This window comes from Pinus tabuliformis, chromosome X (assembly GCF_031772625.1).
Source record: "Pinus tabuliformis cultivar Carrire ecotype Pingquan chromosome X, CPIR1, whole genome shotgun sequence".
NCBI lineage: Eukaryota > Viridiplantae > Streptophyta > Pinopsida > Pinales > Pinaceae > Pinus > Pinus tabuliformis.
This window is the reverse complement of record NC_142308.1, coordinates 537,124,512-537,141,752: the sequence shown is the minus strand read 5'-3', so window position 1 is coordinate 537,141,752 and position 17,241 is coordinate 537,124,512. Positions and strand designations below refer to the sequence as shown.

At 35.1% G+C, this 17,241-nt stretch overlaps 1 protein-coding gene across 1 annotated transcript; it reads right to left on the bottom strand.

The window, feature by feature from the left end:
• Nucleotides 1-3,823: 3,823 nt before the first annotated feature.
• On the bottom strand, nucleotides 3,824-5,086 carry LOC149141110 (glutathione S-transferase F10-like). The gene is made up of 3 exons (XM_089446623.1): nucleotides 4,776-5,086; nucleotides 4,631-4,679; nucleotides 3,824-4,516 (listed from the first exon to the last, which is right to left on the bottom strand). Exons 1-3 carry the CDS (start codon nucleotides 4,923-4,925, stop codon nucleotides 4,068-4,070), a joined length of 648 nt encoding a protein of 215 aa, XP_089302749.1. The 5' UTR covers nucleotides 4,926-5,086; the 3' UTR covers nucleotides 3,824-4,067.
• Between the last annotated feature and the right edge of the window lie 12,155 nt (nucleotides 5,087-17,241).

Here is a 17,241-nt window from a genome sequence, read left to right as displayed (position 1 = left end):
TACACCAAAACTGAAAAATACATGAAAATGTGATTGCAATCATGTTTTTTTATTTATTTCTCATTTTTCATGTAAAAGGGTCCATCAAAACTATGCAACATGAGTACTCATTGGATGAGGAATCAAATTATGCATCCAACGAGTGTTTCCGCTCGAAATTTGAGTAAACCCATAGGGAGATAAGTTGAAAATACGAGTTGAAAAAGTAGTTTTATTATTTTATTATTTTTTAATCCTTTTACTTTTTAACTCCAAAAATGGTGAATCATCCCTCATGGTTGACATCATCATCTTGAATCCTATTGGTTCTTATAAAGTTTATTTTGGTTGTACATTTTTCTTAAGAGGCCCATTTTAGACCTCAAAAGTCCCCTGATGAATACAAAGTCCCTAACTTCTCCCACAAAGCCTTTTTTGTAGCCTCCCCTAATACATTCAACAATATTGAATCTGAGAGACACAATCATATTGTGTTATTTTCCTTCTAATCTAACTTCACCTAGTCTTTTGTCGACATTCCTATTGGTGTTGTACCTGGATCTACAACAATCCATTGATCTATGTCCACCAACATATCCTCCATATTGAGCTTCCATAGTTCAAAACTTTGACCATTAAGTTTCTCAATTTTCTATCTTTCCACTATTCACTATCTACTTTCACCACAATAATCAATCTTGCAGATCTCCCATTGTAACAAGTGTCAATTTTTACCATTGTTATATGTTGTTTCAATTACTTTAGCCCAATTCAATTGTTCAATTAGCAATATTTCAACATTAATTAATATTTCCAATCATCAACAGTAATTGAAGATAAAACAGTAAGTGTAATGGCAATAATAGACAATCAACACATCAACAAGAGACACAGATTTGCTCAAGAAAAGGGGAAAACCCTTTGTAATTATTCTTTTACTAGATTGTCATAAAATGTTTAGTAGAGTACAATGTGCCAATACAAAATTATCTAGCAATATCAACCAAACAATATCCAAAAATATGATCCGAGCAAAAATACTAATTAGAGTCAACTTTCTCAGCTTGCAGTCAACTACAGTGTCCTATCGAAATGAAATCCTACATCCCAACCACACAAAGAGAGAGATATGTGTGCGGCTAAAATGTTCCAGCTGCAAAAATATGTTGGTGTGCGAGAAGCTACAACCGAGAATATCATGTTGCAACCCTGCGGCTACATACCAAAATCCCTAAACACACATGTGAGGTTTGGACCCTACAATTTCAGACCTGTATGAACCAAATTTCGTGAGCTAAATTTAGACCTATGTGAACCAATCCAAAGAAGAGAGAAGAAGAAGATGTTTGATGGCGATGTACAAATGAGCTTGAGATCAGTTGTATTGCAACTTTTGAGGGTCAATTTGTCCTTAGGACAACCTTTACGATTTTGACATTTTGGGCTTCACTTCAAAAATACACTTTCCCTTATCCAAATATGGTGCTTTAAAAGTCAAACTTGATCCTCTCGAAAAGAGGAATCAATTCCATGATTGGAATTTTTCACTGAGTTGCCAAATTAACAACAGTGTCTACCACAGGATTGAACAAAACCCCTCAAACATAGAGACATCCCCTTGAAGCCGAAATAACTTTGATACGAAATGTAGGTTTTAACCCTGTACAGAAATTACCTACAAACAAATTCTTAAAAACAGAAAGACATACAAGGGCGAGAACATTAAAAAAATACACTGAGATTTTATTCTAGAGTCCAAAACTGGGAAAACCATATTGATTTTTCATTGTTTTCCTTTCAATGTTACAATAAATTGTATACATGCTAAAGCATTCATAAACCCTAAACCATTACCCTTGGATTAGAACATAATCATGGTTTCCTTTAACAGATCTACAAAATACCATGGGTAAAACCACCATGTCCAAACCATGCATAAAAACCATGTGCAAAACCATGGGTAGGTATGCTCACCATCCTTGGATCCGCCCCCCATCATTGGGTCCGCCCAACCATTATTTGGTCCACATCAAAATACCATGTGTAAAACCACCATGCCCAAACCATGCATAAAAACCATGTGCAAAACCATGGGTAGGTATGTTCACCATCCTTGGGTTGGCCCCCATCATTGGGTCTGCCCAACCATTATATGGTCCACATCAAAAAAATTACCGGACTACCAACATTTGCAATGCCTGTCACCCCATACCTCCACTGCACCCAATACAATGTAATAACATGTCAAGCTAGTTGTAGAAAGAATATAACACATACCCAACACTTACTACTATTGTTATTACTATTATAAATAAAAATGACATCATCTTTCATCTTATACTCTTTATAATTTTATCATACAAATTGTTTAACAATTCTTCTTTTACTTAATAATAATATTCATATATACTTCATATATTATGAAAGCTTCCAAAATTATTTTCTTTAAAATTAATTTACACATGTACAATTAAATACGTTTTTCCTTTAATATGTTTAATGCCAAAATAACACTTGAAAAACACTCTCACCATAAGTAAATAATAATATTAATATATGAAGTATTCATATATACTTCATATATTATGAAAGCTTTCTTCAAAATAATTTACACATGTGCAATTAAATACGTTTTTCTTTTAATATGTTTAATGCCAAAATAACACTTGAAAAACACTCTCACCATAGGATCTCTTAAATGCAATTCAAATATAATGATTTATCCTGAACTCAAATTTCGTTTACACCAAATAACAACTTCCCATTATGTGAATCCATGCAATATGGTAACGAGATTAAAACATGTTTACTCACTAAAAGTTCCTTTAATTAAATATTTTACTAAAAGTTGATTTGCACATAAATTTGGAACAACTTCAAAGTTATGAAAATTCTATTTTACCTTTAATTTAATTAATCCTTATTTATCTCAATGATAATTGATCTTCATCTCTATTTAAGCCTCATTGGAAATTGTTTGTCATCCTTATTTATGTCCATGATAATTGATCTTCATCTCTATTTAAGCCTCATTGGAAATTGTTTGTCATCTTTTGTTCCTAATAATAGGCGGAGGACAGATTAAAATCTTATACATAGTTTTTTTTCTAAAAACTCATCTACAAAATAAATAATTGGGGAAATAGTTTTTTTCTAAAAACTCATCTACAAAATAAATAATTGGGGAAATATTCAATCTAAATTCCATTTTAGGTATTAATTAGATAACAAAAATTTTGCTTTCACAATATTCAATTGACCCAGGTAGAAATATGATAAAGAAGTCACATCTAATTGATATATTTATTTGGATTCGTGAGGTGGAAGAATTGTGTGGACACCCAAAGTGGTTGGAATCTGGGCAAAAAAAATTCAAGATTTTGTAGATTAAGCGTTTGAATCATGTTTTTGATGGTGGAAATAGATTCAACACCATCAAAAACGTCTAAGACACCTAAAATTATGAATTTTAATAGCTTTTATTTAAATTTACAAAAATCCCTGTCAAATTTTTTCAAAATATAACAGAAATTTCTATTACTTTCAAAACAAAAAGAACATAATTTTTAAACTACAAGTACTCATTTCAATCAAATTAAAACCAATTATCCTTACCAAAAAAATCAACAACACATTAATAATATATCTATTTTATATAATTAAATATATTATAAAATACAGAAAATCAAACATATCACACTCCAAAGAGAATTTAACTTAGTGGAAAGAAAATCACTACACCTTTAACGAACCGAACCAGATTCAAGGGCAATAAAACACGTTGACCACATTTCAGGCCAGAAACAGAACCGGAGTCAAAGGATGGCCATTGAAATTTGTTAGGTGGAGAAAAAATCGGAAATAAAAGTTTCATAAGTGTGTCATGGTGCCCTTCACGGTTCACATTGCATAAGAACATAAAGGGACAAAGGGCTCTGAGTAAAACTTACAGAATTCTACCATGTTATCAGTACAACAGTAGATAATGCCAAATAACATTACATAAAAATGGACATGGTGTCTCGGACCAAAACAAAAACATGTATTTATTTATTGCTGCAGTCTGAAATTTGTTGAGTCTGCTCTCCTCACTTGGGCATCTTCTCTGCAACTTTCTTCCAGGCAGAGCGAGAGGAGATGTCCTCCCACCATGCACTCACATGCTTTCTAGATGATATCAGATCACCCTTCTTGCAAGCCGTGACGAGGTATTGTGTCCATGGCAGATGTTGTAGATCTGCCAAGCTGAAGAAATCGCCTGCCAAGTATTTGCTCTTTGACAGCCTCTCCTCATAAATATCCAACACTCGGTTCAGCTTCCCAATATTGATTTCCACAACTGCTTCGTCTGTGGTGCCTCCCCTCAGTGGGAACAGGACGGTCTGAAACAAAATGGTCGAAGCAGGGGGATAGAACGACTGCCCTTCCACCTGACACCATTGTTCAACCAGGGCTTGCTCTGCCAGCGTGTTGCCCAGGAGTTCGGTGCCCTGCCCCTTGAACTTTTTGGCCAAATACTTGACGATGGCCCTGGACTCTGTTTGTAGGAGGAAACAAAAAAAAAAAACACTTTCTGTGAGATCTGGCTATGGAGATGAAATATAAAAATAACATAAGCGCAAACTTATGATGTGGGTGGGTAGTGAATTACCGAATAAGGTGAGATCCTCATCTTGGACTGTGGGTACTACCCCAAATGGCTGCATCATAACACAATCAGAAACAAAAAGTATATATTGAACAGAGTATTTGATATGTCAGAGAGATTGCAGAAAACTGAAGAGGGTTTTTCTTACATTGAGAGCCAGATATTGGGGTTTCTTGTGAGCACCAGTAGGGAGATCGACCAGGACGAAGTCGTATTCAACTTGTTTCTCATTCAAACAGCACAGCACCATACATGTGGCCGTGGAGAAGTGGTGACCGTGTACCTTGATCAACGCCATTACTGATCTGTATCTCTTGCAGACAGAACTTGGTTCCTGCGAAACTATTCAGTAGGGAATGAATGGTGAAGAAGAGTGGAGGCCTGACTCATTTTATAGAGAATGCAGGAAGACCCGCCCTTCAGTGTTATTAGATGCAGGTAGCATCTGAAAATTAATATTTAGGAGGCGGTATGGCCGACGGAACAAAGGGAGACTGTTAGGTTAAATATTTATTTAATTAGATAAAAAATGATATATTAGGGGGTAGGTAGCTCGTGATAAGAGTATGGTATGCGGTTAGGTGGAAGCAGCAGACAGCAAAGATCTGGGTGCTACAGCTTATTTCTCGGTCAAATACATATGCATTTATTTTCGTCTGGTGCTCCTATGTTAAATCATGCATGAAGGTAATGGCGATAAAGGAACTGTATTATTGTTTTATATGTTTTTTTATAACGGCCAAATACATATGCATTTATTTTCCTTTGGTGCTAGTGTTTTTTTTATACGGAATCTGGTTGAAGAAATTGAGGTTAAATCTTGATTTGTTGCAGTTAAAATGGTTTTTTAACTGCATATTTGGATTCAGCACCTTGAAAAATCTTTGGGATGCTTTCATTGTGCAGAAACTAGCTATCAAACTTGTGATTCCAAAAAAAATTTGCCGGATTTCTACCGGAAAAACCCGCCGGAAAGGCTTTCAAAAAGTCGGGTTATAGGCAACTGCATTCAGTACTAGATCATAAAATTATTGGATGAAAATTTTTCAATTCAAAAAAAAATCGATAATATATATTTTAAAAAATTAAATATAATTTTTTTATTTTATATATATATATATATATAATTTTATTATTTATATATATATATTTATATACACGTATAATTGTCACTGTAACAGAATAGTAATGTATTTTATTCATTTTCTTTCTTATCTTCATATTAAATGTATTTTTTCTAATTTAATTTGGTATAGGAATAATTCTATTTTATTTTTTCATAGGAATAATACTATAACTAATAATAATTAATATGATAATATTATATCCTTATATTCACTAATTTTCCTAGATCTATTAGTGGTTTACTAATTAATTTATATTAAACAGTTACTCAAGTCATTATTATAGAATAATACTTTATAATAATATAATACTAATATTATTCAAAAACTAATAATACGCATTAACAATTTACTCATTATCATATTCCCTAGATCTATTATTTTTTACTCAAATTTGGTTAACTTTTTACTTAAAATAGAACATAATGAATATTATTATAATTAAAAAATTTGAATAGTCGAATCTAGCTGTTTTCCAGTCAAACCCAGCCGTTGGAAGATCTGGTCTCCCTATTTAATATGTAGCCATGATTTGATTCAGGTCAATTATAGTCGTAGCCGTTTGTCCTATCCAGTCTAATATAGCTGTTTTTCAGTCAAACCCAGAGGTTGGAAGATCTGCTCTCCCTATTTAATATGTAGCCATGATTTGATTCAGGTCAATTATAGACATAATGAATATTATTATAATTAAAAAATTTGAATAGTCGAATCTAGTTGTTTTCCAGTCAAACCCAGCCGTTGGAAGATCTGGTCTCCCTATTTAATATGTAGTCAAACCCAGCCGTTGGAAGATCTGGTCTCCCTATTTAATATGTAGCCATGATTTGATTCAGGTCAATTATAGTCGTAGCCATTTGTCCTATCCAGTCTAATATAGTTGTTTTTCAGTCAAACCCAGAGGTTGGAAGATCCGCTCTCCCTATTTAATATGTAGCCATGATTTGATTCAGGTCAATTATAGCAGTTTGTCCTGTCGAGTCTCGAGTCTAATGTAGCCGATTTTCAGTCAAACCTAGCCGTTGGAAGATCTGCTCTCCCTAGTCATGATCTAATTTTTCAACTTGTCTTGACGATGAACCACACTTATTGGTTCCAAACTCGCCGACATTATCATGTCATTTACCCCAAAAAAAAACTTTTTCTTTTAAATGTGAATCACGGAGGCCTCAATTCAACAATAGAATCCATTCTTTCTAATTCAATTTTGAATATTGATATTCCAATTCTTTCCTACTGCTTTGTGAACTTTGCATGGATTCAAAGCAGGAAAGAAATTAAAAGAAATATATATTCCAAATTAATATTATATACCCATTCTTTTACTTCTACCTGCATGCAATCCTCACTTGCTATTCCATGCAAGTTTGTCTACGAAAACAATGAACTACTCCATTACGGTTGAAAAAACGAACTGTTATATTAATCTATTAAACCATCAGTCGAATCGAATTTGATCGAAGTATTTGGTGTACGAATCAGACTCCCGAATTTTTGTATTTTTGGCCTTGGTTCGTGCGAATTTGGTAGTTATGGTCTACCGAGGCCGAGGAACTAACGGGATGGTCAAAAATCCCATGGAAAAAAATTCAAGAAATTTTGTTGGATTGAATATGTTTTGATGGTGGAAATTGATTTAGCACTGTCAAAAATTTTTAGGACACTTAAAATTTTAAAGTTTCACACTTGTAATCTAGATTTACAAAAATTCCTGCCAGATTTTATCAAAAGTGAGAATTTCCATGATTTTTGGGGCAAAAAAACAGTGTGGTTAAACTATGGCACAAAGATAGGGGTCGTCTACTCAAACTGAAGAATTTCCGGGACAGTCAAAAGTGGCCAGAACATGTCCATAAAATAACTGTGTTATTGTTTTTCTCCCTCAATTTAGTAATATTGAAATGAATGTTTTTTCCCTTATTTTATTTTCAGAAATAATGTTTTTTTTAATATTGTAATATTGCTTGTTTAAGTTCGAATATTGAATCCCTGGAATTGTTGGAGAATGGATCCGTGCATCTACTTTTAGAGCTTTCTTGTTCGGCCTTAGTGGCTGGGTGGCCTCCGCTCGCTTTGGTTTGGTTCTTGCTGCTGGAGATGGGCCAAACATTAGAAAGGGATTGTACCACTTTCTCGATGGAAGCGCCAAATGGGGGAATAGTGGAATGTATGAGGAGGGTTGGCTCTTTCGCTGGAGTGGCGGGAACAGAGTGTGGATTCAAAACTTAAAAGTGACAAGTCTATATTGGATCGAGTAAACTTGCTCCATGAGGGTATTTTCATTCTGCAACTTCTTATCCTCCATCTCCGCAAACAAAGCTCTGGTCATTCCCAGTGACCTTTCTCTATGAGAAGGCGAATGTACAATAGGCTTTACTTAGCATGTGGACTGCATTATGGCAGCTCTGTCTGGGATGAGGTCTAGCTCATTGGTTTATTTCATTCTGTTTTATTTTAGACCAAATCAAAGGGCACTATCCTTAGTGGTATTCCCTACGGCCCATGCTCTCTCTTTTTATACTCCATCTACTAACTCTATATCGATCGCTGCAAAGAAGGGGGCCTACTCTGGGACATGTAGATCCACTAGAGGATGGTTGTCATGTGATTACTCTGTCGAGGCCTCGATCTAAGGCACATCATCCATTTCCAGAGAGCGATTCAAAAATATTTTTTCAAATATTCATTAAAAACATTAGTGGAAAGACAAGCTTTTTGGTTTGGGGAAACTTTCATTGTTTCATCTCTTAAGTTGTTGATTCAAGGAAAATAGGGAAGACCTATAAATCTCCAGTGTCTACAATTTGCAAGGAAGGTTCTACCAGATCCCCCACATTTCAAAGGCCACAGTATTATTAAAAACTCATTATTAATCTTAGACGTTATACTGTGTGGGGGAGCAAATGGTGTTAGGGCTTCAAATGGCCACTCTCTATATCTTTCAAGGATGTTGACCAAGGGAAGACTTGTGTAGTCAAAGGGAAAGCTTTGTCCCTTCAAAACAAAGTCAAAACTTTCCTACAAGTCCATATATTATGGACCAAATGGAACAAGCTCCATCCATGGAGGTCAAAAACCCATAGGTATCCTATTTATTCTCTACACTAGAGTCTAAATTCATCATATGCAGATTCAACATCTTCTAGCGAAAACCTGAATCATTACATCAATAAGTGTTCACTTCCTGGACATCTAATTGTGATATTTACTACTGCTCTAAAGGATTTTTCATTGTCCAATGCGACACACAAAAGAACTAGATTTTGTGCTAAGTGAAGGGCCATGGTTATGAGGTAACGTTGGACTATCAATTATTCCATGGTTTCTTGGTTTTGATGCAACATTCATGGTGGCCACTTCAATGCTAGTATGGGTATGGCTTCCAACCTACGCCTTCCCTTCTGAACCACCAATTTCTTGAAGATCTTAGGAACAATCTTGGAAAACTCAAAAAAATGGATATGGAGAGAATAGAAAAAATGAATATTCACCTTTTCTAGAATTTGTGTGGAGATAGACCTCAAAAAAGGATTACTTGACCACATCACCCTAAAACATAATAACTTTCAGTGGACACACAAATTCTAGATTATGAGAAGACGACCTTCAAATGTCATGTGTGCTTTCAAACAAGTCATCTTTAGAATACATGCCCTCTAATAAAGAAGATCCCGAAAAAGAAAAAGAAGCAGCCAAATAGACCAAAAGGATGGAAATTTAATGAATCTCCACATTCGAAAGATGAGGAGGAGGGAAACCAACAAACATAGTTTGAACAATCTTAAGACAAAATGGAGGTTAAGGAGCCTACAGTTCAAGACAGTTCAGTCAATCCTTCGGCCAACATAAAATTATGAAGTTGCCTTCAGAAGGCCAAGGAGGCACTAAACGAGCAAAAATTTTAGAGTCCTCAAATCCATACAAAGAATCTCCTCACCCATATCAGGGGCAAGAACTTGCTTTTGTTCTGATTGGTCTAGAGCCTGAAGGATGGAAAAAGGTGCAATGTAGAAAATGTTGAAAATGTAACTAGTTTTGATATTCATAATTGTAGTTGTACTCATTTCAAAATGTATCTTATGTAATAAACAAAAAAGAAAAGTTATTATTATTAAAGCATGGGTTTCATGCTCTTTATTGATGGTCTTCTAGGTAAAAGCATTTTCTTCATGCTTCTAGGGTTTGTTAGGTCTTAGGATTTGTTGCCATGAGTCAAAGGAGTGAACATCATGTTTATAAGACCCTTCTGAGCAATATGTAATTGTAATAGGAATTATTTTTTAATCTAGAAAGTCATGGAAACCCCAAAAGTACAAGTCAGCCCTGGCAATTATAAGTCGACCTAAAGGAGGGAATTCGACACCCTAGAAAGTCTATATAAAGGAGCAATATGACCTCATTTAGCACTCACTCAATCAAGAAGTTTTATCTCTCAAGAAATAATTTGATCTTTAGCTAGGAAGATGGAAAAAGAAGAGCGAAGGTCTAGGAGAATCAAGGAGAACGAAAAATCTTGTTTTTGGGCTCAATCTCTCTCACACATATGAAGTTCTAGGGTTTCTGGTGCTGTAGGAAAAGGCAAAAGTTGCAGGTTTTAATTGCAGTAGGACGAAGTGCAGTATCTTGTAGTTGGAGGGAAGAATACACTATCTTGACCTCGTTGACCTTGGGAGGAATTGTCTTGCTCTAGGAAGGTCTCGAAAGGAAGCTAGATTAGGGTTTCTGTAATAGCAGCAAGGCTTAAATTGCAGGGTCAAAGATACAGGACGAATTGCAGTGTTGAAGCTAGTAGGTTGAAGTGAGAGCTGGCTAGCTGTGAGAGATAAGGATTTATATAATTTTGATGTATTTCAACCATGTATGGTAATATAAATAGTGGGGTTTTTAGTTGAGGCTTTCCCCTGAGTATTTTCATGTGTATTGTGCATTGATTCTTCTTCTTCTAGTTATATGTGTTCAACTCAACCTTTCTCAATCTTTAAGCTTCTGCCAAGAAAATTGATAGTAGAAGTAGGTTATAGTATTTTGCGTTGGTATATTTCATTATCGGGTGAATCTACAGTCAGATTTTCTATATGGTCTCAGAGCAAGATTTGTAGAGAATTTACATAATTTCTACATGGTATCGGAGCCAAGTTTATTGGAGCTGTGAATAGTATACGAAGAAGAGAATTCGAAGTTTGAAGTTCGAGGTTGCAGGTGCAAATCGAATTCTTATCATACTTTAAGGTTAGCTAATGGCGTTCTATGGCTTGAGACTCAAGTATGCCTTGGAAGGCAACTCAAATTACATAGCATGGAAAGATCGCATGGAGGTTGTATTAGAAGACAATGGCTTGAAGGATTTCATTGATCAAGAAATCCCAAAGCAAAATTCAACTAATGCACAATAGTTGGCTGAGTGGAAGAAGTGTGTGGCAAAGGTGAGACAAATCATCCTTGAGGGAGTTCGAGACCATATTGTCTTGAGTCTCCATGGGAAGGACACTCCATTTTCAATGTGGAAGACATTAAAGGACCTCTACCAGAACAATAGTGACCAGAGGAAATTGGCACTCAAGGATAAGATTCGAAGAATCAAGATGGAGAATGACGATACTATTTCCACATATCTAAACAAGCTCACCACCTGTAGAGATGAGCTTAACAGTGTGGGAATAACTACTGCCGATGAAGATATGGTGAGCCCCACTCTCCTTGGCCTTCAAAGAGCTAGAATAGCTATCAGGACTCTATGAATGGAAGGGATAAACTATCAGATTAGGAACAACTGTAGTCGGATCTGATGCAGGAGGAGATCATGAGGAGAACTCGAGATGGTTCTTCATCCAAGGATGATGATGAAGAAAATATGGCCTTAGTGAGTAAGGAAAGGAAAGGAAAGGGGAAGGCTTCCCATTCCAAATCGAATTCTTCTCATGGAGGGAAGAAGGGTGACATGTCTAAAGTGGATGCTTTAATTGTCACGAGATGGGACATTATGCAACTAATTTCCCATCGAAGAAGTCCAAGAAGGGATCCTCAGAAGGATCGAAAGGTGAGGAATTATCCTCTCAGTTTGAAATGGAATTTAACCTCATCGCATGCATGGTGTCATTGATGATGGGTTGTGTCTGATATCTTGACAGTGGAGCCTCATTCCACATGACTGGCGATAAAAGTTTATTCAATTCCTTGGAGGAGAAAGACCTCAAGATGCGCATAGAGATGGGTGGCGATGAAAGGTATAGTGTTTTAGGAGTGGGCACAGTTGCTTTTCAGAGGGAGCGTGGATCTCCTATCACCTTGATAGATGTGAAGTATGTGCCTAAACTGAAGAAGAACTTGGTATCAGTCATGATGTTGGAGGACAAAGGCTATAATGTTGTCTTCAGTAAAGGAAAGGCGTTCCTAGACACATCACCATGAGACAGGTGAAACAAATTGGTTCACGAGTTAAGAACTTGTATTCACTTGAGGTTCAAGATGCATGCAAAGCCTTGAGGAGCAAGGAAAATGTTAGAGACTTGGTGGTTGAGAGGGAGAGTAAATTACCTCTCAACATGCAGCCCCGGAAGAAGTCTCAGACAATTGTGGAGGAGCCACAATTAGAGAAGTGGACAAAGGGAACACATGCAGCCATACCTCTAGGTGTGAGGTGGGGCGATGTGAAGTGATATTCCCAAGAAGGCTGAAATTGGGTAGGGTCCATTGAGAGGTTTTATCTCATGGATCATACCTTGCTACGGGAGCCCAAAGTACATAGTAGCAGGAGGAATCAGTGGGATTAATGTAGTTAGAGATCAAAGTGACAGAGGCTAGAGTAGTGAGATACTGAAGAGCGCAGAGAAGGATTGATAACATTGCAGAAAGGTAGAGTCAGTAGAAGCACAAAGTTTTTAGTTGACAGAAGCAATAGCAGCCAGAGACTTTGATGACAAATGCATCATATTGATAAAGGTTGGAGGATTTTTTTGTTTTTGGAGTTACTGGAGCAACAACACTAGAGAGAAGTGTTGCATCCATAACATTCCAAAGGTTCATGATCAGGATCAAGTTGAATTCCTTTCTTGTTGAGAGGGAGTGTTGAAAATAACAACAAGAAATGATAAAAATAGAATCCAGAATATTCCAATTTTATTTTGTCCTTGAATTAAAATTGTGAATTAAAATCGAATTTAGTCTCACCAGCTACTTGGAAATAATTAATTAATTCATTATGGATTAATTAGTTGGAGAAATTCAAGTTAGAAGTCTTTCTGAAGTCATGCAATAGTTATCCATTAAATTAAGGAGATTATCCCTTAATTAAGGAGATAACATTGAGTTATATTTGATTTGTAATTAGTTAGCTCAGTTTACTGATTTAAGTCCAATTAAATTAGTTCCAAACTGATTAAGGAACTAATTGTGAGTTATCAGTCAGTTGACGCATGCATGCACTCAACCAGTGTACTTCAGATAACTGAAGATTCCCTCATCAGAAACTCATGCATGTCTATTCTGAGAAAGACCTAGTTGAGATTAAAGTCAAGGACATTGTACTATCAGTTGCATACTTTTTCTTATAAAGGAAACTCATGCATGCAGTCAAGGGAAGGTTCCTTGAGGATTGCACAGTTTTACAGTGTGTAAGAGTAGTGTTCCACTTGCTGAGGTGAGAATCATCCACTCAGAACAGTGCAAGTAAATAGGAGCTTGGAGGGCAGAGAGGAAGGCTTGGGAGAAGCTTTGATTGCCTGTGAGCATCTGTGAGGATTGTACTGAGAGCTGGTTAGCTGTGAGAGCTCAGGCTTTGTATAATTCTAATGTATTTCCACCTTGTATGATAATACAGATAGTGAGGTTTTAGCTGAGGCTTTCCCTTGAGTATTTTCATGTCTTCTTCTTCTAGTTATGTGTGTTTAGCTCGATCTCGCTCAATATTTAAGCTTCAACAAAGCAAATTAATAGTAGAAGTAGGTTATAGTATTTAGCTTTGTATATTGCATTATCGATTTAATCCATAGTCACATTTTCTATATGGTCTCAGAGAGAGATTTGTAGAGAATTTGCAGAATTTCTACACTATTGTGCATATCCTAGAGTAAAGAAGATGTATGTGGACATGAAGAAACTCTTCTTTTGGGTAGGCATGAAGTATGCCATAGTCTAGTTTGTTGCCAAATGTATTGAATGTCAACAAGTGAAGATTGATCATTGCCATCCAGCAGGACTCCTACAAGCACAAGACATCCCTATGTCTAAATGGGAGATCATTTATATTGATTTTGTTATGGGTTTTCCACTTACTTCACAGAGGCACAATTCTATATTTGTTGTGACCAAAAGTTCCCATTTCATCCCATTGAGAGACACTTGTGATGTTATTGATGTGGCACAAGTTTTTATAAGTGAAGTCATTTGACTACATGGTTTACCCACAAAGATCATTTCTGATAGAGATTCCCGCTTTACATCTAGTTTTTGGACAATTTTGCAGTCAACATTAGGGACTCAGTTGAATTTGAGCACTGCATATCATCCAAAAATAGACAGGAAGACTGAAAGAGTAAATCAAGTTATGGAAGACATGCTTAGAATGTACGTCATGGAAAATCAGACTCAGTGGGAAAAATACTTACCACTGATAGAGTTTGCCTATAATAACAATTACCACAGTTCAATCGGGATGCCTCCTTATTAAGCTCTATATGGTAGGCTATACAGGACGCCATTGAGTTGGGAAAAGTTGGGGGACCAAGTAATAGTTGGGCTGGAATTAGTTCAAGAAATGGAAGAACAAGTAAGACAAATTCAAAAAAGGTTAAAGGAAGAACAAGATAGACAAATGAGTCATGTTGATTCACATAGGACTAATCAAAGTTATGAAGTAGGAGACCAAGTTTTTATTTGTATTCGACCCAACAAAAGCACCATTCATCTTGGGAAAGGAATGAAGTTGTCACCTCGGTTTATAGGACCTTTTAGGATCAAGGAGAAGATTGTACCACTTGCCTATCATCACTTACTGGCACCCCATTTGCATAAAACTCATGATGTTTTTCATGTATATGTTTTACGACATTATGTTTCTGATGAATCTCACAAAATGAATTGGATGGGATTGCAGGTCTCATATGTGGGAACCATAATGGTCAAACCATTACACATATTGGACCACAGGGTTCGACAACTCATACGTTGCATGGCGGACCATGTTAAGGTCCAATGGGATAAGTATAGCCCAAGATTGGCTACCCGAGAGGATGTAGAGACTATACGACATGACTACTCGTCACTTTTTGAGCATCTGTGATGCCCATTTTGACTTAGATAGCTACCTATGCTAAGGCTCTATTTGTAGTCTCATGTTATTTATTTATGAACGCTATTTAATATTGATGCTCAATATTGATTTTATCAGTGGTTAGATTGGTATAACTGATGTCATAATATATTACAATAGATGATGGATAGGGTGGGAGCAGAAATAGGTTAGGAAGGATGGGAGGATATATGTTAGTTGGAGACTCTTGATGGGAAGTGTTATCGTTGCTTAACTTACTCAATTTGACTACTATATCTCTCTCTATTTTGTTATGCCTTATTATCAAACTTCGTTCGAACTCCTTATGTCATTTTCACTCTATCTTTGGGACGAAGTTTTCTTAAGGAGGGGTGTATGTAATGCCTTACTTGATCCTATCATGCTAATTTTGATTAGTGTTTAATTAACCTAAAAATATTGACTTATAATTATTAAGTAATATTGGTATATAACTACACTTGTGAAACTGTAATTTTATTTTACTGATATGACTTTTATTATTGTTTTTTTTTTTCTATATTAAGACTAACCTATGTACCCACGGGAGATTTGAACCGGTGACCTATCGCAAGGAGTGCCTTAACAGCGCACCCATTCACCGTCAATCCAAACCCCCGTGGGCATGACTTTTATTATTGTTATTATTCAATTCCTAAGGAATTTTCTCAAATTTACTTTTGGATTGGATATTGTCTCCTCCAATTTATTTCTAAATGAAATATGCATATTCCAAAGTATCTTCTCAAATTTACTTTTGGATAAGATATGGTCTCCTCCAATTTATTTCTAAATTAAATATTTATATTCCAAGGTGTTTTTTCAAATCTATATTTGATAAGAAATGGTTTTCTCCAATTTATTTCTAAATTAAAGATTCATATTCTATTCCCAACGTGTCTTTTCAAATCTACTTTTGGAGAAGATATGGTTTTCTCCAATTTATTTCTAAATTAAATATCCATATTTTATCCCTAAAGTGTCTTCTCAAATCTTTGAATAAGATATGATAAGAAAAGTCAAGGATATTAAAATAAAATGATGAGGGGGTAGTCATGACATTAATGATAGGTGGTTAAGTTGAATGGGACAAATAGACATAATAGGGGACGATGATGAGAGGAGAGGGGGAGATCTTTGGTCTTTGTTTTGGCATTGGAGGAGTTTATTTTGGAAGAGAAATGTGGAGAAAGAAAAAGGAGAGAGAAATGAAAGAACTCAAACTTGGACCTATTGGAGAGCGTTAGTTTTAACTAGGACACACTACAACTGGATGGACTTGGACTTGAAGGGCTAGAGAACATGTAGAGATTCCTTGGACTAGAAATTCATCCCTAGTTGGATGGGAGGTAAATTCAGTTGGGTAGCCACGAGGAGCAACCCAACCAAGCTACTGGAACATATATTCTTCCATTTGTTAATTACTTATGCTATTTCCCTTCTTATTGTATTTAAAATTAAATAAATTTAATTTTAGTTAAAAAACCCTAAATTGGATCCTCACATGCAACATAGCATACTACTAATAAAATAAACAAATAAAAAATTACAATCTATAATATTTTTTATAATTATAACTATATAATAATATTCTAAATTAAAATATGATTTATATAAGATACCATCCTCTCTTTTACCATCCATAAATTTTTTTAAATTATAAATATATAATAATATTCTAAATTAAAATATGATTTATATCAACATACCATACCTATATATTACAATTCATAATATTTTTATAATTATAAATATATAATAATGTTCTACCTGATTGGACTATAAAATATTCAATAACGTTCTACCTAATTTGATTATAAAACTTTTAGTGGTTTGAAATATCTATCCAAACTTATTACATTCCCACATTCCAAACACATGAAACATATATATTACAATTCATAATATTTTTTATAACTATAAATATATAATAATGTTATACTTAATTTGACTATAAAATATTGATTATAATGTTAATTTGATTATAAAACATTCTACCTAATTTGATTATAAAACTTTTAGTGATTTGAAATATCTATTCAAACTTATTACATTCCCACATTCCAAACACATGAAACATAGCATACTTATAAAATAAACAAATTAAAATTACACTTTTAATAAGATTCTAGATGCAATTAATAAATAAATAAATACTAAAAACAGTAAACACACGTCATGTAGGTTTTAAGGAACATGATGAC